This window comes from Myotis brandtii, unplaced genomic scaffold (genome assembly GCF_000412655.1).
Source record: "Myotis brandtii unplaced genomic scaffold, ASM41265v1 scaffold158, whole genome shotgun sequence".
Taxonomy (NCBI): Eukaryota; Metazoa; Chordata; class Mammalia; order Chiroptera; family Vespertilionidae; genus Myotis; species Myotis brandtii.
In genome coordinates this window covers 1,478,435-1,499,132 of record NW_005355753.1, presented here as the reverse complement: position 1 = coordinate 1,499,132, position 20,698 = coordinate 1,478,435, and the positions used below count along the sequence as shown (strand labels likewise).

The window sequence follows — 20,698 nt, the reverse complement described above, 5'->3', positions numbered from 1 at the left end:
ACTCTCTCTCGTTCCATCACCTTTTGCTGCTTAACAGTTGTTCTTTGAGAGAAAATGGTGTTACTAATAGGAACTGATTTTCCTATTAGTAATATCCTAATAGTGAGTTACATTTATTTTCTAGGCCTACAACCCAGTGGTGGGTTCATTAGGTATAGGGCATGACTTGAGCATGTGTGTTAAAAGCACTGCAGCCCGGCTGCCGTGGCTCAGTGGTTGAGCATTGACCTATGAACCAGGAGGTCAGGATTCGTTTCGATTCCTGGTCTGGGCACATGCCCAGATTGTGAGCTTGATCCCCAGTGTGGGGCGTGCACGAGGCAGCCGATCGATGATTCCCTCTCTCCCTCTCCCTTCCTCTCTCTGAAGTCAATAAAAATATATTTAAAAAATAAATAAATAAACAGTTGTTCCAAGAAAGAAAGGCTAGGGAAAGATTTCCTAATATACAGGAGTGGGCAAAAGTAGGTTTTACAGTTGTGAGTATGTGACACAGTTTATTCTTGTATTAGTTATTAATTATTGTATTTGTATTGCAACTGTAAATGTACTTTTGTCCATCCCTGCATTTCTAATACATTTCCTTAAGTTTGGCCTGTTCATTTGCCCTTACCCATCTGCATCTCAGACTCTTTTCCCATGTCGGGTCTCTAAGCCTGGGTTGCTTCATACACACTAATGCGTTACTACCACCTCATCCTTCCTCACTTGAAATTCTTCTACTTGCTGATAAGTTAGGAATTAATTCATTCAGCAAATATTTATTGAGTAGCTCTTATGTTCCAGATACTGCTCTAGGCTCTTAGGACAACATTGGTGAGCAAAGTGCAGACCTCACTGCCTGTGTGGAACTGATTGGTGGATGTGATGTAACCATTGCCCTTGTAACCGTACTGCCAAGTATTTTTTTTTTAAAAAAAAATTAGTTCAACGTCTTTTTTAAAATTAATCTATTTATTTATTTATTTTTAATCCTTACCCAAGGATATTTTTCCATTGATTTTTTATTTTTATTTTTAGAGAGAGTGGAAGAGAGAAGGAAAGAGAGAGAAACATTGATGTGAGAGAAACACATTGATTGGTTGCCTCCTGCACACACCCAGATCAAGGTACGTGCCCTTGATCGGAATCGAACCCAGGATCCTTTGGTCTACAGGCCGACACTCTATCCACTGAGCCAAACCGGCTAGGGCTGTACTGCCAAATATTAATATCTTGTTGATGTTGAGTAGCCCCATACATGTATCATAGCCACATACATGGCTAATCAATTTTTCAAACACTTCATAAACTTTTGTACTTTTATTTTAGATACTAACCACAACGCTTCCGGATCTCATTATGAAAATTCACAGCGGGGACCTGTGTCTTCTTCGAGCAACTCCAGCACAGACTCTAAGGATGCTGTTGTAAACAACTCCCCTGAGAAAGAAGCATGGCCCTTGGTCCCTGGCAGTGATCCAGAGTTGGCTTCAGAATGTATGGATGCTGATTCTGCCTCCAGTACTGAATCAGAAAGAAACATCACTATCATGGCTTCAGGGAGCACAGGTGGTGAGAAAGATGTCCTTCGAAACAGCACTGGACTTGGTTCCCAAAACAAGTTTGTGGTTGGCGGCAGCAGCAATAGTTTGGGTCGTGGAAGTAGTACTGGGCCCTGGGGCTTCTCCCATGGAGCCGTAATAAGCACATGCCAGGTCTCTGTGGATGCTCCTGAAAGCAAGTCAGAAAGTAGCAACAATAGAGTGAATGCTTGGGGCACTGTAAGCTCTTCATCAAATGGAGGGGTAAATCCAAGCACTTTGACTTCAGCTAGCAACCATGGTGCCTGGCCAGTATTAGAGAACAACGGACTTGCCCTAAAAGGGCCTGTAGGGAGTAGTAGTCCTGGCATCAATATTCAGTGCAGTACCATAGGCCAGATGCCTAACAATCAGAGTATTAACTCTAAAGTGGGTGGTTCTTCTACCCATGGTACCTGGGGAAGCCTTCAGGAAACTTGTGAATCCGAAGTAAGTGGTACACAGAAGATTTCATTCAGTGGTCAACCTCAGAATATCACCACTGAAATGACTGGACCAAATAACACTACTAACTTTATGACCTCTAGTTTACCAAACTCCGGTTCAGTACAGAATAATGAGCTGCCCAGTAACTCGGGGGCCTGGCGTGTGAGCACAATGAATCATCCTCAGATACAGGTTCCATCGGTTATGAATGGCACTTCCCTTCCTCACCTTAGCAATGGAGAGTCAAAAAGTGCAGGCTCTTATGGTACTACCTGGGGTGCCTATGGTTCTAACTACTCTGGAGACAAATGTGCAAGCCCCGACGGCCAAGCTGATGGTGACACTGTGAACACAACTCTGATGCAGCCTGGCATGAATGGGCCTGTGGGCACGAACTTTCCAGTCAGCTCAAATAAAGGAGGAGGCCTGTGGGAGTCTGGGGCCACAAATTCCCAGAGTGCATCCTGGGGAAGTGGAAATGGTGCAAACTTGGGAGGAAGTCGAAGAGGATGGGGAACTCCTGCACAAAACACTGGCACTAATGTACCCAGCGTGGAGTGGAGCAAACTGCCTGGCAATCAGCATTCCAGTGACAGTGCAAATGGCAATGGTAAGAAGTTTACAAATGGATGGAATTCTACTGAGGAAGAGGATCAGGGTTCTGCCACATCTCAGACAAATGAGCAAAACAGCATGTGGGCCAAAACAGGAGGTACAGTGGACAGTGAAGGTAGTACAGAGAGCACTGGACGCCTCGAAGAAAAAGTAACTGGGGAGACTCAGAGTAGAGACAGAAGAAGAATTGATCAGCACACATTACTCCAAAGCATTGTTAACAGAACTGACTTAGATCCACGTGTCCTATCCAACTCTGGTTGGGGACAGACTCCTATTAAGCAGAATACTGCCTGGGATACTGAAACATCACCTAGAGGGGAAAGAAAGACTGACAATGGGACAGAGGCTTGGGGAAGCTCTGCAACACAGACTTTTAACTCAGGGGCATGTATAGACAAGACTAGCCCTAACAGTAATGATACCTCATCTGTATCGGGGTGGGGAGATCCCAAGCCTGCTCTGAGGTGGGGAGATTCCAAAGGCTCAAACTGCCAGGGGGGGTGGGAAGATGATTCTGCTGCTACAGGAATGGTCAAGAGCAATCAGTGGGGGCATTGCAAAGACGAGAAGCCCATGTGGAATGATTCACAAAAGAACAAACAGGGCTGGGGTGATGGACAAAAGTCAAACCAAGGGTGGTCTGTTTCTGCCAGTGATAACTGGGGAGACACATCAAGGAGTAACCATTGGGGTGAGGCTAATAAGAAATCTAGCTCAGGAGGCAGTGACAGTGACAGGTCTGTTTCTGGTTGGAATGAACTTGGTAAAACTAGTTCTTTTACTTGGGGAAATAATATAAATCCAAATAATTCATCAGGATGGGATGAATCTTCTAAACCTAACTCTTCCCAGGGGTGGGGAGATCCTCCAAAGTCTAGTCAGTCGCTGGGTTGGGGAGATTCGGCAAAGCCAGTCAGCTCTCCAGACTGGAACAAGCAACCAGACATTGTTGGGTCTTGGGGAGTCCCTCCGGCTCCAGGCAAACCCTCTGGTACAGGCTGGCTGGGAGGACCTATTCCAGCCCCAGCAAAAGAAGAAGAACCCACAGGCTGGGAGGAACCATCCCCGGAGTCCATACGGCGCAAAATGGACATTGATGACGGAACCTCAGCGTGGGGAGATCCCAACAAATACAACTATAAGAATGTGAACATGTGGAACAAAAATGTCCCGAATGGCAGCAGCCGCTCAGACCAGCAAGCACAGGTGCACCAGCTGCTGCCGTCTGCAAGTGCCATCTCAACCCCAGAAGCAGGCGTCTCCGGTGAGTTGTTACTTTGTGGAGTCGGATGGTCTTACAAACACTTCACAGGACTGTGGGCCTTGTTTCAGCTTACTTTGATAAGATGTGTTTAACAGTATTTGCTGTGCACACAGAGGCCTGCTTTACTCTAACCCAGAAGCTTATAAGGAAGAAAAGTATAGGTAAGGTGTTCACCATCAGGGAGCAGCTCTGCCTTCGGCAGATTGGGTGTGAGTCCTGCACACTTTGTTCTCTTAGGAATGCTGCCGAAGGCAGAATTGGAAAGGTGGTGTCAGGTGGGGATGCTGTACACTTATCTCAGTTCTTCTGAGTCAAGCTGCACTTTTCCTTCTATTATTGGAATAAAACATCCTCAGAAATAAAGCAAGTGTTAATGACCATGCTCTAAATACTAGGTACTACGTTTGGCCTTAGCAGGGATTTATCTGAGCAGGCATGAAATCCAAGTCTATTAGATGCATTGTGTATGAGTGTGTGTGCCTGGAACATTTGACAGTGCCTTTCGAGTATATTCCCACTTTCCCTCATAAGGAACTGATTTCTGTCTGCAAATGATCTTGACAGTGACATTTTCATTAGGTGTCATTGGAATGTATTGTCTTAGTTATTAATTGGATGTGGCAATAGGAGTGTTTTCATGAACAAACCGTTCAATGCCCAATTTTTCTCCTGAGTATAGTTTATTGAATTAATTTAACTAGTTTAATTCTTAGAAGAAACAGCTGGGTATCCAAGGGGGAAGGCTGTTCTGTTGTTGTTTTTTTAAACATGTTTATGGCTTTGCCTTTCTTTGCTTTGGACAACTTAATAATATTTCAAAATTTTTAAGAAGCATTGTCCAGCACATAGAAACGTAGGGTGCCTTTTTCCCGAATGATGATGATGAAAGGTTGCATGTATGGTAAACATTCTCTACACTCACTATTACCCAGCATGATCACCTGCTTTAATTCACTAGGTGTAGTTCAGACAGACTTGACTTTTCAGGAATTAAATTTATCTTCTTTAAAGGAGATGACTTGCCATGAATAAGGTTACTCAAAAGAATCTACTCTATACCCAGAGGGCACTTCTGCAGTTAAAGTACAATGATGGGAAATGACTTGTCTTTATGTACTATAGATGCCATTTTTTGCTCATCACAGCATCACTATATAATACATAAATGTGAAGTTCTTCATCTTTTGTTCCCTAAGTATTCCTTATTGCCTCTGATTCCACTGTACCTCCCTACCATGTGCTGATGACTTCTTTTCCCACACTTTCTAAAGGCTGGGGTGAGCCCTGGGGGGAGCCTTCTACTCCAGCCACAACTGTGGATAATGGTACTTCAGCATGGGGTAAACCCATAGACAGTGGTCCCAGCTGGGGGGAACCCATTGCTGTGGCATCCAACACTTCCACGTGGGGCTCCAGCTCTGTTGGTCCACAAGCGTTAAGCAAATCTGGTAAGTTACTGATAACCCCTGGTAGCTCTTTTATAGCAGTGGTGATCTCATTGAATGTAATTAATTGGATCATGTCTGTCATTGTTAAGGTAGCCATGTATCCTCATACTTGATGCCACTCACTATTTGGCTCTTTGAATTTGTAACATAGTTTGCTCTTTATCTTTTTGAATTTTCCTATCTTTTCTCAGTTTCCTTAGAACTGCAGCTATTAATGATTTGCATATACTTCACCAAGTCTAAATTATGTTTTACCAAATTAGGTTATCTGGAAATAGTCAAGCAGCTGTCAGGCTATCCAGCATGAGAGACGGAATATAATAGTCACAGGGACACATAGACCTACTGTCTGGCACAGGTTCCAGATGATTCCCTGGACATTATACAGAAAATGAGCAAATTTCAGGAGGGACCCAGTATTCAGATGAGCATTGTCATTGTCCCATAGATTGTGTATAGGACGCACCGTAGAAATTCCAAAGGCCGAGGGTATAGACAGGATGCTTTCTGCATGTGACCTGCAATACTTTTGGCCACTCGCCCTGAAAATATATATGAAAATGAACTCTTCTGAGTTTCATCTATCTTCTTTGTCCTGTGTGTTGCCATGCAGATGAAGTGCATGCAAACAAGAATGCCGCTATGGTCCCATGTTGAGGAGCCCTCGGATTTGTAAAAGCATGGAAAACGTTTTTTTAGAACTTTTAATAAGAATAAATTCTTGCTTAATGAAACTTTTAACTCAGTATTGCTATGCAAATTTGGGAAGGGAAATAAAAGTGGGCTTTTTTATTCCTATACCCTGCCCTCTTACTGTATGCTCATCCTCCAGAAAAAGTTGTTTTATTAAAGTACGTTTCTCTTTGTATCACAAATCCACAACCAGGACCAAAATCTATGCAAGATGGCTGGTGTGGTGATGATATGCCATTGCCTGGAAATCGCCCCACTGGCTGGGAAGAGGAAGAGGACGTGGAGATTGGAATGTGGAATAGTAATTCATCTCAAGAGCTTAACTCGTCTTTAAATTGGCCACCATATACAAAGAAAATGTCATCGAAGGTAAACATTTCAAGGGCAGTGCCCTTGCAACTTTAAATTCCAAAGGTAGTTTACCCACAGAAAGTTAATGTTCTGCCCATTTATGGCAATCAGTATAGTTCAGGCAGTCCCCAACTTAGGCATAGTGTCCTGTATGGGCAGCCACCTAGGAAAATAAGACCACAGGAACTTCCTTTCTCCCCACTGCTACAGCTTGGGATTTCTCTCCTCCTCCCCTCCCACCAGTGCTGCCTGGGACAACCCTTCACCGTAAGGTGTTGCCTGCAGTGGTGAGGAGGAAGAGAAGGGCAAATCTCCATGTTGACTTTTGCCATCGCACTGCCAGTTCATCTCCCATTCCACCTCCTCACCTGGAGTGTCCCGACTTCCCCTGTACCCAGAGTCCTCCTCCTCCTCCTTATCCACTCATTACCTTTGCCCCTTTCCCATCCCAAAAGGGTCTGTGACAAAAATCCCTAGGAATGAGCCGAGCTCACTTTTGCTTTTATATGTGGGCAGATCTTATTCCCAGACCTGGCTGTACATCAGAATCATGTGGGATTTGTCAAAAGTACAGTTTCCTGTATCCCAGGCCTACTGTACTTTGGAAATTGAGCCACGTTACGTGTCCTAGACAAGCTTCCCAGTGTTTATGCTGCAGAGCCAGGCTTGAGAAGCACAGGTGTAGAGCTCTGGTTCTTAAGAGTTGGTGTTGGATGCTGGTGTCTGATTCTCCTGGAGACCATTTTCAAAACACGTGCCCACTCCCCCAGGTGATTCTGATACATCCTCCCCACCCTGCTTGAAACTTCCTTTTTGAGAGACCCTAGGAGTCAAGTATTTTGTAGTACAACTACCTGACTGCCAGGGTCCCTCTCTTTTAATCCTGGGATTCTAAGTCTAGGACCTGCCATTTTCATTAAAAAACTTTTTTATTTGGCTGAATTTGCCCATTGCCTCACCATAGAGCTTATGAAGTGCTTTCCCATATTTCACATGAATCATTTGATCCTTTTAACCTTCTGAGATAGAATATTGATGAATTTCAGACTAGAAAAAGTGGTGACTTGCCCAAAGTTGCATAGCTAATCAGTGACAGAGCAAGGACTTAAGTTTAGATCTTCCAGCTCCAAACCCCGTGTTCTTCCCACTGGACCATGCTGTTTTGTGACTTTGTCTTTCCTTACAGGGTCTGAGTGGCAAAAAAAGGAGAAGGGAAAGGGTGTGTAGCCTTTTTACTCTTTCTCCTTTGTTTCTACTAGTAAAAATCTTTTAGAAAACAACTGCAAACATTTATTTAGCCTCTGCTGTGTGCCAGGTACTGTGCTTGGTGCTGGGGGTTCAAAATACTAATCTACTAGCTGCACCTTCAAGGAGCTCAGAGTCTAATGCGGTCATTAGGAGCTCTCTAAGCAGTGTCAGCTTGACATTGGAACATGCCTGCGGGGAGGCGGGGGGGGGGGGGGGGGGGGGGGAGTGTTTTAAGGAAAATAGTAGCTTGACATGAGCAAAATGTAGATTTTTTTTTTTTAGGAGATCTGGCTATGTAGTTAGACTAAGGGCAGATTGTAAAGGGTTTTCAATACCATGCCCAAGAATTTGAACTTTAGTCTGTATAAGTATGGAGTCAATGAAAGTGAATAGAAGGTAGCATTGGTTTGACTTTTTAAATTAATTTCTTTAAAGAACTTTAACCAATGATAGGATGAAAGATAAATTGGAAGAGGAAAGACCAGCATTAGGGATCTGAATTGGGAAGCAAGAATGGATACATAGTGGAAAGGACTGATTTGAGAGACATTTGGAATAGGACAGAAGTCCTTGGCAACCAGTTAGTCTTGGGGTGGGAGTAAAAGAGGAAAAGGAATCAAAGACACTTCAGAACCTCACAAAGGGTTAGGTGCTTGCTTCAGAGACCTGCCTTTAGGGGGAAATTAAGCCGTGTTCTGTTCCACAGTCAGAAGGAACAGGTAGTAGCATTGGGGAAGGGAAATTAAGGTAGCAGACTGGGAATGGTCCTGTGAGCTTTACATAAGTGGGAGACGTTGGCCCCTGTGGCTTCCAGTCTCCCTGTCTACCACCCTGCTAACCATGGACCATTCATTCTCTCAACTCACTTTCCAAAGTAGATTCTGTGTGACCCATATCCCAACCAGCCTCCGAAAGCCAACACCAACTAGGAGGAACCCCAGGTTTAACTGCTGCTGGGGATGGTGTATTCTTGGCAACACAAATTAAAATTTTGAAATGCTTTACATATGGAAACGTATTTTTTCAAGTATAGGGCACATAGCATAATTAGGTTATGGGATAAGCTGGTTTCTTTGGACTAACCTGAGAACCTGATGACTGTATTCACTTTGGTTTGGTCTGAGGACTCTCTAAAGCCAAACTATAATTGACCCTTCAGAACACAGTCCGTTTGAAAACTAGAAACTGAGCAGTTCTCTTTTATTCTGAGGCCCATTTTGTGGGTCATGGAGGCCCTTTGCTTCTGTCTTTTCCTTCTGACTGCTTGCCTTCAGGGAGTTCTCTGTACATTACAGCTATACCAGAGGACTGGAGCAAAGGAAGTTGAAAATCCAACAAGTTGATTTAAATTTTTAACAACTCTGTTAAGAGTTGATTGGAGGAGAAATTGGCTAAAAATGAGAGTTGAGAATTGTCTTAGTTTATTAATCCATCGCTATACCCAGATAAATAGAAATGGCCATGGCATCTTTCTACTCTTTTATTTTACAAAGGGAATGATGAAGGGTGGAAACAAACAAGAAGAAGCATGGATAAATCCATTTGTTAAACAGTTTTCAAATATCAGTTTTTCGGTAAGTGTGTTCTGTTTTCTTAACAAATTATCTATCTTTGAGTTCTCATGAATAAGCTTGAGGTTAGAGTAAAATTGGCCACAGAGCCTTTATTTTTATAGTTTGAGCTAATGAACTGTAGTCACTTATTTAAAAAGGTGTTTTTTTTTTTAATATATTTTATTGATTTTTTACAGAGAGGAAGGGAGAGGGATAGAGAGTTAGAAACATCAATGAGAGAGAAACATCGATCAGCTGCCTCCTGCACAACCCCCACTGGGGATATGCCCGCAACCAAGGTACATGCCCTTGACCGGAATCGAACCTGGGACCCTTCAGTCCGCAGGTTGATGCTCTATCCACTGAGCCAAACCGGTCAGGGCAAAAAAAAAGGATTTTTTTTATTAGGCAGTGAAAAATGAAGTTTTATGATGCAGTTGAATTTCACAAATAATGAAATACCAAGTAAAATTCTTTATTTTTTATTTATTTTCATTGATAAATTAAGGTCTGCTAACATGCTGCTTTTTCTTAACTTCAGAGAGACTCACCAGAAGAAAATGTGCAGAGCAATAAGATGGACCTTCCTGGAGGTGAGGGAAATGGAATGAGTTTGAGTTTATGTTCATCCCGATGGACAGACATGTCTGTGGCATGGTCCTGCTGAAAGTGCATTGGCCTCGGCTACGAGTGGAAGCTGGGCTCCGGGGGCAGAGTCAATGTGCATATATATATATATGTATGTATGTATGTATACTGTGTGTGTATATAATTTATGTTTTTTAATCCTCATCCGAGGATATATCCATTGATGAGAGAGAGAGAGAGAGAGAGAGAGAGAGAGAGAGAGAGAGAGAGAAAAGAAGAGGAAGGGCGGGGGGGAGAGAAATTTCTATGAGAGAGAAACATGGATCATTTGCTTCTGGTATCCACCCCACTGACGGGATCACACACGCAACCTTTTTGGTGTACAGGATGATGCTCCATCCAACTGAGCCACCCGGGCAAGGTGTGTCGATGTGCCTTTCAAGTGCAAATCACTGTGAAACTAAGGGAGTGATAACATCAGTCTGAAGTATGGGATGAAAAAATTTCAAGCAGGAGAATAACATGATTTGGATTCATGTTTTAGAAAAATAATCTTGGCTGTAGATTGAAGATATCTTAGGCCAGAAAACATTGGCAGCAGAGGACAGACAGAAAGATACTAAACACAGCAAAACCATTAGATATTTGTTGCAATAAAGAGTGGAGAGTTTCTAAGCTCCAAACCAAGATAGTAGGTGTGAAAAATCTAATCTAATCTAACAAAAGTTGAACCAATTTGCTGTGGAGGGTGAGGGTATGGGTTTGGTAAAAGGTGATCCCCGGTGTTCTTGCATGGGCAATTCAGCAATGGTTGCATTAAGTCTGAGTCTAGGCAGGAGAGGGAAATTACATTGTAACTTGAACAGAGAAAGTTTAATATAAATATAAATTAGTATTGTAATAATGATGGTTTGGCCAATAAGAGGTAAAGAGAAAGAATGTGAGTATTCTACAAAATGTATAGAGAGCAGATATAAGGAGAAATCACTAACCTTGGGCCTAAGATAGCCTGCCCCACCCGCCTCACCCCAGGGCTGGGATCAAGACTCTTGGACATGCCCTAGCTGGTTTGGCTCGGTGGATAGAGTGTCGGCCTGCGGACTGAAAGGTTCCAGGTTTGAGTTCAGTCAAGCTTACATGCCCGGGTTGCAGGCTCGATCCCCAGTAGGGGACATCCAGGAAGCCGCTGATCAATGATTCTCTCTCATCATTGATGTTTTTCTCTCTCTCTCTCCCTTCCTCTCTGAAATCAATATATATATATTTTAAAAGGACTCTTGGACATGGCCTTAGCTCAGTGCATGGCAGAGAAGTCACTGAGGTGTCACCCCTGTGGGACTATTGGAAGCCCACCTTCTAGAGGAATTGTCTCCCTGGAGGCGCTCTGCTATAAAACTGCCTGGGGCTGCTGGCAGGAGCTGCTAGCCAGTGGTGAGCAGGCATGGCGAGAGCCAGAGCCGGGCCAGCCCACTGCCTGTGCTGCGGGAGGTGCGGGGGGAGCCTTGGGACCAGGAAGCAGCCTTTCCTCCGACAGTGTCTCCCTGCACCTCTGCTGAGAGCTTCAGTGTCTCTGGCAAAGGAAATAATGTGGAAACCAACCGCATTTCTAAAATGTGTCTACTCTAGGAATATTTTTGTTTTGTTAAAAGCTTTTCTTTTCCACTTGCCTGGAATGAAGGTAGGAAGTTTTGTGGTGGTGGCAGTAACATGCCTCAAAGGACAGCAGCTGCAAAGAAATAGATGGGTGAGATTGGAGGACAGAGAAAATATGGAGAATGAGAGCCAGGGAGATGGAGAAAGAGATTTTCAAATCTGTATGACTGGTCCGGTGAAGGAAGGTCTGGGGAAATGTGCTTGGTGTCACCTGTGAGAGGTTATGCTTAAAAGCAGGCAGTTAAAGATGTGGGACTACATGCAGGCGTGAAGTCAAAGTGGATGTTTGTATTTGAGGAGCACATGAATGGGAGTGACTGTCGACACCTTGGGAGCAAAACAGTAAGGGAAGCGCATTTGTAGAGAGAGTACACTCAGTTTCTCTGCTTTGACTGAGTCAGCCTTGGCATATCCCCGCATTGAAGAAGCAAAGGAAGTGGGCCCAACTGTGGAGAGAGGGGCGAAACCAGGGTGGGTATTTGGTGAGGACATGGAGGCAGACAGCAGTGTCCACGTTTAAAGCTTTGTTGAAGTATGATGGTAGCTGGGGGCTGGCTGTTTCAAGCAAAGGTGGTTTTGCAGGATGGGAGTTTCCATGAGAGGAGATCCTATTTGTTGCAAAGAAATCAAAATGAGGAGATTAATGAATGGGTAGAGCAAGACCTGTTTGGCCTCTAGCCTCCCCCCCCATCTGCTGGCAGGAGTGAATAGGAGCTGTGGGCACTAGATTGGAAAGCACAAAGCACATAGAAGAGTGCCTGGCAGTTTGTCATGCTACTGTTTTCTTATTGTTACTGGAAACTGTTTATTACAAAATTAACCAGACTAACGATGACCAAAGGTGTCTTAGCCTTCTGTTTTCAAGTTCACTGGTTCAGTAAAATAACAGTGTTTGCCAAGCGCAGCTTGGCTTGTGAGGAACACAGGGTTTACTAAAGGCAACTGCATTTGTTTCCCACGTCCTTGTCCAGGCAGAAGACAGGTCAGTTTGGGAAGGGAGGATTTTGCTTTCCACTGCAAATTTATCTGAAACCAAATAGATTAATTGTCTTCCTACTGGATAACGTTATTTCCTGCATTTGTTAGGAATGTTACAAGACAAACGAATGGAGATAGATAAACATAGCCTAAATATTGGTGATTACAATCGAACGGTCGGGAAAGGCCCTGGTTCTCGGCCTCAGATGCCCAAAGAGTCTTCCATGGAGCGCAGCCCTTATTTTGATAAGGTGAGCTGTTTCTGGTTTTACCCCTGGGGCTAATACACCAAGAGACTGAATAGCATGATTTCCTCATTCACTGTTTACAACATTTCATGTAATATAAAGTGTTAAGATCCAGTGCCAAATCCTCTTACTGGATTTGTAGTTCATTGTCTTTTCTATGTCTCAATTTATCACAGGGATTGCATTTGTATTTTCTTCTTAACCCCATAAAATGTGTTTGGTTCTTTTTCTGTGCTCTAGAATTAACACTAATCTGATCTCTTCTGTTTTCTGCCTGTTTCCTGTTGATGCTGGAATGTCATGTGACTTCTGTTCCTGCAATGATTTCTCCCTTCCACTTGTTTGCTTGGCTGGTGTTGCGCATCTTTCTGTCTGTCCAATCAGGATGGCATTGTAGCAGATGAATCCCAAAACTTGCAGTTTATGTCCAGTCAGAGCATGAAGCTTCCCCCTTCAAATAGTGCACTACCTAACCAGGCCCTCGGCTCCATAGCAGGGCTGGGTATGCAAAACTTGAATTCTGTTAGACAGGTAAGTCCATGTGTGTATTAGGTTCTCTGTTGAATGATTTGTAGAAGCAATAAGCTCTCTCTTATGTGTAGTTACTGTACTTAAATCAGAAGTACGATGTGGTAATGAGCTGTTGGTCCTGAAGAGCACTGGCTGTTTGTTTTTGTAGAATGGCAATCCCAGTATGTTTGGTGTTGGAAACACAGCAGCACAACCCCGGGGCCTGCAGCAGCCTCCAGCACAACCTCTCAGTTCATCTCAGCCTAATCTCCGTGCTCAAGTGCCTCCTCCATTACTCTCCCCTCAGGTTAATAAATTTCTATGGTATTTCCTTCTACTTACTGGAAAAGAACCTTGAATAATTTTATAATTGAGCTAGAGGCCCGATGCAGGAAATTCGTGCAAGAGTAGGCCTTCCTTCCCCCGGCTGCCGACACCGGCTTCCCTCCGGGACCTGGGCTTCCCTCACGCCTGGGCCCCACCCACCCACCGCAGCCTAGGCCTCCCTCTTTGGGGCAATCATAGAGCCCCCCAATTGATTGCTATGCCAGCCAGTGGCCTGGGCCTCCCTCTTCTGGGCGATCATGGGGCAATGGCCGGGCCCCCAACCAATTGCATCACACCTGCCGTGGCTGGCCTGGCACCAGTGGGTGTCAGCGTGGTCCCGGGTGGTCGTTTCGCTGGTAAGCTGTCCGGTCGATTTGCATATTACACTTTTACTATATAGGGTTAGGTGAATGGTTGATCATCATACATTTTTTTAAATATGTATATTTTACTGATTTGAGAGAGAAACATTAATGAGAGAGAAACATCGGTCAGCTGCCTCCAGCGTGCCCCACACTGGGGATTGAGCTGCAACCTGGGCATGTGCCCTGACTGGAAATCAAACCTTGACCTGTTCATGGGTCGACACTCAACCACAGAGCCATGTTGGCTGGGCAGTGATAATACTTTTTATTGACATCTTTGAAATGCAGCTAATTCAAAGAATGTAGGGAGGGTGAAGAAAATGAGTCAAAGGTAATTTAAAATTTATCATTATATTTCATAAAACTTCTGAAGGGGGACAATAGCAAAGTACATTTACTGATTTAAAATTCATCTCTCATTTTTTACTTAATTCATGAAAGTATATGCGAATAGTAAATTAGTAAAGCAGAGAAAACAGAAGGTACATAACATGCTCCCCAAAACAATAGTCCATGCATTTAATTGCTATGTTGATAATTTAAAATACATTGTACCTGTAGCTAGTTTGCATTATTTTACCCCATTATTAACTTACCATTGTGATCCTCAGGTTCCAGTTTCATTGCTGAAGTATGCACCAAACAACGGTGGCCTGAATCCGCTCTTTGGCCCTCAACAGGTAGCCATGCTGAACCAGCTCTCCCAACTCAACCAGCTTTCTCAGATCTCCCAGTTACAGGTGCGTGGAGTGCTGGCCTGTCCCGCGGTGTGCATTCAGTGTGTCCCCTGTGGGCTAGACTGCAGGAGGTGGTGCAGGGGGCATACCAGCAGCCATGATTCTCATGGAGCTTCCAGTGTGTCCGTGAAGGAGATGGTGAGCCCAGTGGGCATGATGCTATGAGAGCAAGCCCAGCCGAGTCGGGGGTGGCGCTGGGGGTAGAGTGATGAGGAAGAATTTTTCTGATGAAGTAGAAGTTTAGATTGAACAGATCTGCTGGAGGCCAGAGTCCAGGAAGAGATTGTGTTCGATTAGGCAGGACTTGTTGGCACCGATCAGATGAAGCCGTGCCTCTGCAGGTCCACGTGCCACAGTCACTGAAGCTTGATCTGTGATGGCGTGGCACTGACAGTCTGCACTCTTCCCCGCAGCGATTTTTAGCACAGCAGCAAAGGACGCAGAGTCAGAGAAGCGTGCCTTCTGGGAACCGGCAGCAGCAAGACCAGCAGGTAGGTCCAAGTCTTCCCCTCGCTGTGCTGACCCGCCCCTCACATCACTTCCATTGTAACGAGACTCACAAGGCCTTCCTGAAAACGTAATGCAGCCGGTTGTTCACTAAGTCCTCTGTTTGCCCAGAGTTATACCAGCTGGTACAGGGTGACTGTGCACCTTCTGAGGAGAGGGAAGTGGATGAAAAAATGAAGGGGAATATGTGGGTATCTGGAAAGACTTCACAGTTTTTCCCAATTGTTTTGTCATTTTAAGGGTCGACCTCTTAGTGTGCAGCAGCAGATGATGCAACAGTCCCGCCAACTTGACCCAAACCTGTTGGTGAAGCAGCAGACGCCGCCATCTCAGCAGCAGTCACTCCATCAGCCAGCCATGAAATCTTTCCTTGAAAATGTCCTGCCTCACACTACACCTGAGCTGCAAAAAGGGCCATCTCCAGTAAATGCTTTCAGCAACTTCCCTATAGGTGGGTTTCTCCTTGGCCACACGGTTAGCTGGTGCGTGGAAATCCCCGACCTGGCAGGGCGTTTCCCTCGTGAAGACAACGCTGATCCATTAGCTGTTCCCTTTTGTGGGTGTAGCCTTCATGCTTCAGGGAACATGCTTCATGCTCTCTCTTCAAGAAAACCACACTGTTTCAAAAACACCACATTCATATTTGAATGGGTTAGAATAAAGATAATATTTCTCTTAAGACCCTCAGGTATTTAATTGTAGGATATGAAGGGAAGTGGGAAGGGCCAGAGAGATAGATACTGAGCAGTGCTGCTTTGGCAAAACAGCTGAGAACCAGTAGCATTGTAGTTTTCAGAAGCTAGAAAGTTGACTATTGTCTAGATATTTATACATGATTACTGGGGTAACTGTAGGAAATGGGGGTTGCCTTTGTCACATTTCCTGTAGCTTTCCCTTCCCTTTCTCACTATGTCTCCAGACTTGTACTCCCGCTGGAAATGTCAGGCTTGTACCTGTTCCCCTGCCTTAGGTCCCTTTTCTCCTTATGCCTTCGATTCTATTTTGACCCTTGTTTGATCCCATCCTGGTCATTTTCCCTTTTATGTCTCTGCCCTGACAATGGTTTCTTGTAACGCAGCTTTGTTGGTTGCTCACCCTGCTGGTCCAGCTGTGGTGAAGATAGTTTGTTTCCTTGCACCTTCTGGGCTGTGGGCAAGGGTGGGGCCTGCTCCGGCTGCTCCTTCGCTCTTGCTGAGCTGACGCAGGATTGGCTCTCCCTGGTATTGCCATGGGCTCTCAGCGGGGGCCTACGTAGCACTTTGAGTCCTGGGAACTGTTCACTGTCTCTACATTCCCAGCTGTGGTTTCCTTGTCAGTGACCACTGCACGTGGTGACCAGGCGATCCCAGAAACAACAGTGTATGTGGGAGTAGTAAAAGAGTGCCACGGACATTGAGAGGTTTGGGTCTCAGCAAAGGGAAGAGATGCACTGTGTGGCTGCATGCTGGTCATATACATTGGGCCAGTGAGGAGGTCACTGTACAGTGGAATCTTGTTTCTCAAACATCTCCCATCTTGAACAATTCGCTTCTCAACCGGACAGCCCTTTCATGCTGATGCCTGTATGATCAGTCACACATCTCTCAGGTGACAAAGGAGAGAATGCACAAATATGAGTCAGGTTACCACTGTTAACATCTCAGGATATTGTGCTGTGAATATTTTTATGTTTTGTTGCTTTTGTTAAATTTTCATTTTTTTTACTGTACATTTTTTTGTTAAATATTCATTTACATTTCATGTCCTTTTTGTTTTTAAAGTGTTTATAGATTAAACAGTACAATAGACATGTACAGTACATAAGAAAGGTTAAAACGGTTATTTGGGGATCTGGAATGGATTAATTCAATTTACATTATTTATAATGGGAAAAAATGATTCGGTTTTCCAACAGCCTTCCGGAACAAAGTAAGTTCCAGAAACAAGGTTCCACTGTATATGGATTTCCTGTCCAGGCTGGCTTCACAGCAAGAGATACTTTTTCCTGATTAAAAAAGTCTGCTTAGCCTATGCAAACACCAGGATGGTTCTCTAAATCAGTCATGAAAAACTGGAGCCTGTTGCCCAGATTTGGCCAGCTGCCTGATTTTGTAAATAAAGTTTTATTGGAACATAGCCCTGTTCTTTCATTAACATATTTTCTGTAGCTTTTGTGCTGTAAAAACAGTCTTATAGAAACAGACCTTGTGGCCCCAGAGCCTAAGATGTTTACTCTCTGAACCATTAAAGAATTTGCCGCCCTAACCGGTTTGGCTCAGTGGATAGAGCGTCAGCCTGTGGACTCAAGGGTCCCAGGTTCGATTCTGGTCAAGGGCATGTACCTTGGTTGTGGGCACAACCCCAGTAGGGAGTGTGCAGGAGGCAGCTGATCGATGTTTCTCTCTCATCAATGTTTCTAACTCTCTATCCCTCTCCCTTCCTCTCTGTAAAAATTCAATAAAATATATTTAAAAAAAAAAAAAGAATTTGCCACTCTTGGGTCTAATTGATGGGTCCAGAGAATAACAACTGTAATTTCTCTTTTCAAAAATAGATATGATATTAGAGAATTCGTGTTAAAGTTCTTAAGTCTAGCTGATCTAATATCCTGTGAACTGTCATGAAACCAAAGTATTTAAAACTGTTTGTTTTTAAAACTTTAGGATAACCAGCTGGATATGTGTTAAAGATCTGACTTCATTTTTAATAAGTATCTCAGAGGATTCTGATGTTGACTGTCCCCAGATCACATTTTAAGAAACATTGGAGGAATGGGTCCATTTTCTGACCACAGTACTAAAGATAGACATTTCCATCCTTGTTCCATGAGACTAATCCTGAGATGTCATTGTCAGAGTTGGAGTAAATTGCACCTTAGAGTATGCGGGTCTGGCCCTGAGGTGCAGTTGTTAGAGCACGACAGTTCTTTTGTTTGTTTGTTTGTTTATTTAAATACTAGAGGCCCGGTGCACAAAATACATGCACAGGTAGGGTCCCTAGGCCTGGCCGGCAATCAGGGCCAATCGGGGCCTTCCAGCTGCCAGCCAGGGCCTGCCTTCGCTCTGTGCCACCCCCTGGTGGTCCACGCACGTCACAAGCGATCGAACTCCCGGTCAAACTCCCCCTCGGGGACACTTTGCATATTAGCCTTTTATATAGTTAAATATATTTTTATTGATTTCAGAGAGGAAGGGAGCGAGATAAAAATGTCAGTGATGAGAATCACTGATTGACCCCTCCTGCACACCCCACACTGGGGATTGACCCCGCAACCCGGGCATGTGCCCTGACAATCTTCTTTGACTGGCCAGCGAGTTGAAAATTATTCAGTTTGCAAGCAAAAGATAGCAACTGAAAGTGATCATATATAATATTTTATGCATGGTACTCTTGGAAAGTAGCTAAAGAGAGATATCTTATTAGAGATAGGCTTATAAACTTTAATATTTGGCCTCTTTAAATTTTTTTTTCTTATTCTGCCAAGGAATCCTATATAATAAAAGGGTAACATGCAAATCAACTGAACGGTGGAATGACCAGTCACTATGACATGCACTGACCACCAGGGGGCAGACGCTCAATGCAGGAGCTGCCTCCTGGTGGTCAGTGCACTCCCACAGGGGGAGCACCGCTCAGCCAGAAGCCGGTCTCATGGCTGGCGAGCGCAGCGACAGTGGTGGGAGCCTCTCCCGCCTCCGCGCCAGAGCTAAGGATGTCCGACTGCCGCTTAGGACATCCCCCAAGGGCTTCCGGACTGCTAAAGGGCACAGGCCAGGCTGAGGGACCTCCCCTCCCCCTGAGTGTATGAATGTTGTGCACCGGGCCTCTAGTTTAAAAATAATCAAAATTATGTGGAGAAATAGTTTCCCACAGATAATGCGGTTTTATAGTAGTAACAGTTTTATGGTTTGAAAACGTATTATTGAGTATCAGAATAACTACGTAGGAGTTCTGCGTTGTGCCCTCTGGTAACCTCACTGTGGCTCTTTCTCCCCACACTGTGTCTGCATGACATTGGCCAGGGACAGAGTGTCGGTTCCACCTGCCCGGCCTTTGTAATTATTGGCTGTGCCACATTTGCAGGATTATCTCTATTAAGGAATTCAGGCAAGATTGAAAACATTACTTAGTTTTTCTAGGAAGTGCAAGTTGTACACGAAGAGGAACATGCTATATTTTATAAATTTTTTAATTGTTATTTTATTTTTAAGGCTTGAACTCAAACTTGAATGTAAATATGGATATGAACAGTATTAAAGAGCCACAGTCAAGACTAAGGAAGTGGACTACAGTGGACAGCATTTCTGTGAACACATCTTTGGATCAAAACTCCAGCAAACATGGTATAAAATATATTCTTACCTTAAAAAACAACAACTGTGGAATATTAACTTTAGGCCTTTATTTTAAATACATATTTTTAAAAGTACTTTATTAATAAATCTTAGTTGAAATTAAAAAAGCAAAATTAACCTTTATAATGTTGTTACACAAAATAGAAATCAGATTATACATTTTTTAAAAAAAAATTATTTCCTTTTTGATGGTCTTTTAGTTTTTTGCAATTGATTTTATTGTTCTAATGTTCTACTTGTTAACATTTACACAATTTAATGTAATGTAGGATATTAAACACTTCCACCATAATTTGATTTCTAGCATTTTCTTATATATTGACACATTTTCTTTATATATTTTGTTATGTGTAAATCACATAGATTCAGTATTCTTTTCACCAGTTAATTACAGTTTTTAAATATTTTCATCTTATTTAATATCCATTCATCTAGCCACTAGTTAATAGACTACCTTCTGCTTTCCCAGGACTGTTCCTGGGATGTATAGGTACATATGTACATACACAGTTGAGTATGTAAGCAAGTGAAAAAGTCAGAACCCACTGGAGGATTGAACAGGGAATGACAGTGATGGGTATGGCTTTAGAGAGACTCATCACGGGCAGAGTCTGCAAGTTCACCAGCTGAATGAGAGAGAACAGTAAAGAGTGTGTGTGGCACATGAGCCCTGACCGGTGTGTTCAGTGGTTAGAGCGCCGGCCCACGCACCAAAGGGTTGAGGGTTCACTCCCCACCCCTATGGGGGCTTGTGCAGGAAGTGACCAATCAGTGTATCTCTCCCTCTCTCCCCCCCCCTCCCTCCTCTCCCCTCCGTCCCTTCCACTCTGACTGAAAAGCAATGGAAAAAAATACCCTCGAGTGAGGATTAACACTCCCCCCCCCCCCCCAAAAAAATAGAATTAGCTAGAAGAGGAAGCCAGAAAAGAAGGGAAGAGAATTGGTGGAATGACCACATCAGGTCAGGGGCAGGTCATGCCCTGGCGAGTGGCATGAGGGCCTGGTGAGGTCCTGCTCTGCCGCCCTCAGTGACTGGCACAGGAATTTGGAGGCTGTGACCTGCCTCCAGGGGAACCTGTGTTTCACCAGAAGCTCCAGCTAGAGCAGCTCAAGTCCATGAACCAGAGCTCCTCCCACCTACGGAAACAAGGCTCGTGGCCAGGTCCTGGCCCTCCTTTCTCACCTTGCCCTCCCATTGCAGTAACTTGTGCGTCCTCCCATCAAGTGATTGAAGCTGGAAACTTAGAGATGTTCGCTTTGTAGTCCA

The 20,698-nt window shown here is 44.1% G+C and overlaps 1 protein-coding gene across 7 annotated transcripts in view; it reads left to right on the top strand.

Annotated features, from left to right (window-relative positions):
• TNRC6A (trinucleotide repeat containing 6A) overlaps positions 1-20,698 on the top strand; it is an 89,470-nt gene that overhangs the window by 58,078 nt on the left and 10,694 nt on the right. For 4 of the 7 annotated variants that reach the window (XM_014536257.1, XM_014536254.1, XM_014536256.1 and 1 more), the window contains exons 5-17: positions 1,312-3,891; positions 5,163-5,339; positions 6,226-6,401; positions 7,570-7,602; positions 9,125-9,205; positions 9,726-9,777; positions 12,512-12,654; positions 13,036-13,182; positions 13,331-13,468; positions 14,465-14,593; positions 15,004-15,081; positions 15,338-15,548; positions 19,288-19,419. In XM_014536257.1, coding sequence (XP_014391743.1) covers positions 1,312-3,891; positions 5,163-5,339; positions 6,226-6,401; positions 7,570-7,602; positions 9,125-9,205; positions 9,726-9,777; positions 12,512-12,654; positions 13,036-13,182; positions 13,331-13,468; positions 14,465-14,593; positions 15,004-15,081; positions 15,338-15,548; positions 19,288-19,419 — 4,077 coding nt within the window. The remainder of the gene's footprint in view (positions 1-1,311; positions 3,892-5,162; positions 5,340-6,225; positions 6,402-7,569; positions 7,603-9,124; positions 9,206-9,725; positions 9,778-12,511; positions 12,655-13,035; positions 13,183-13,330; positions 13,469-14,464; positions 14,594-15,003; positions 15,082-15,337; positions 15,549-19,287; positions 19,420-20,698) is intronic. The other 3 variants (XM_014536258.1, XM_014536255.1, XM_014536259.1) reach the window with 3 other exon arrangements.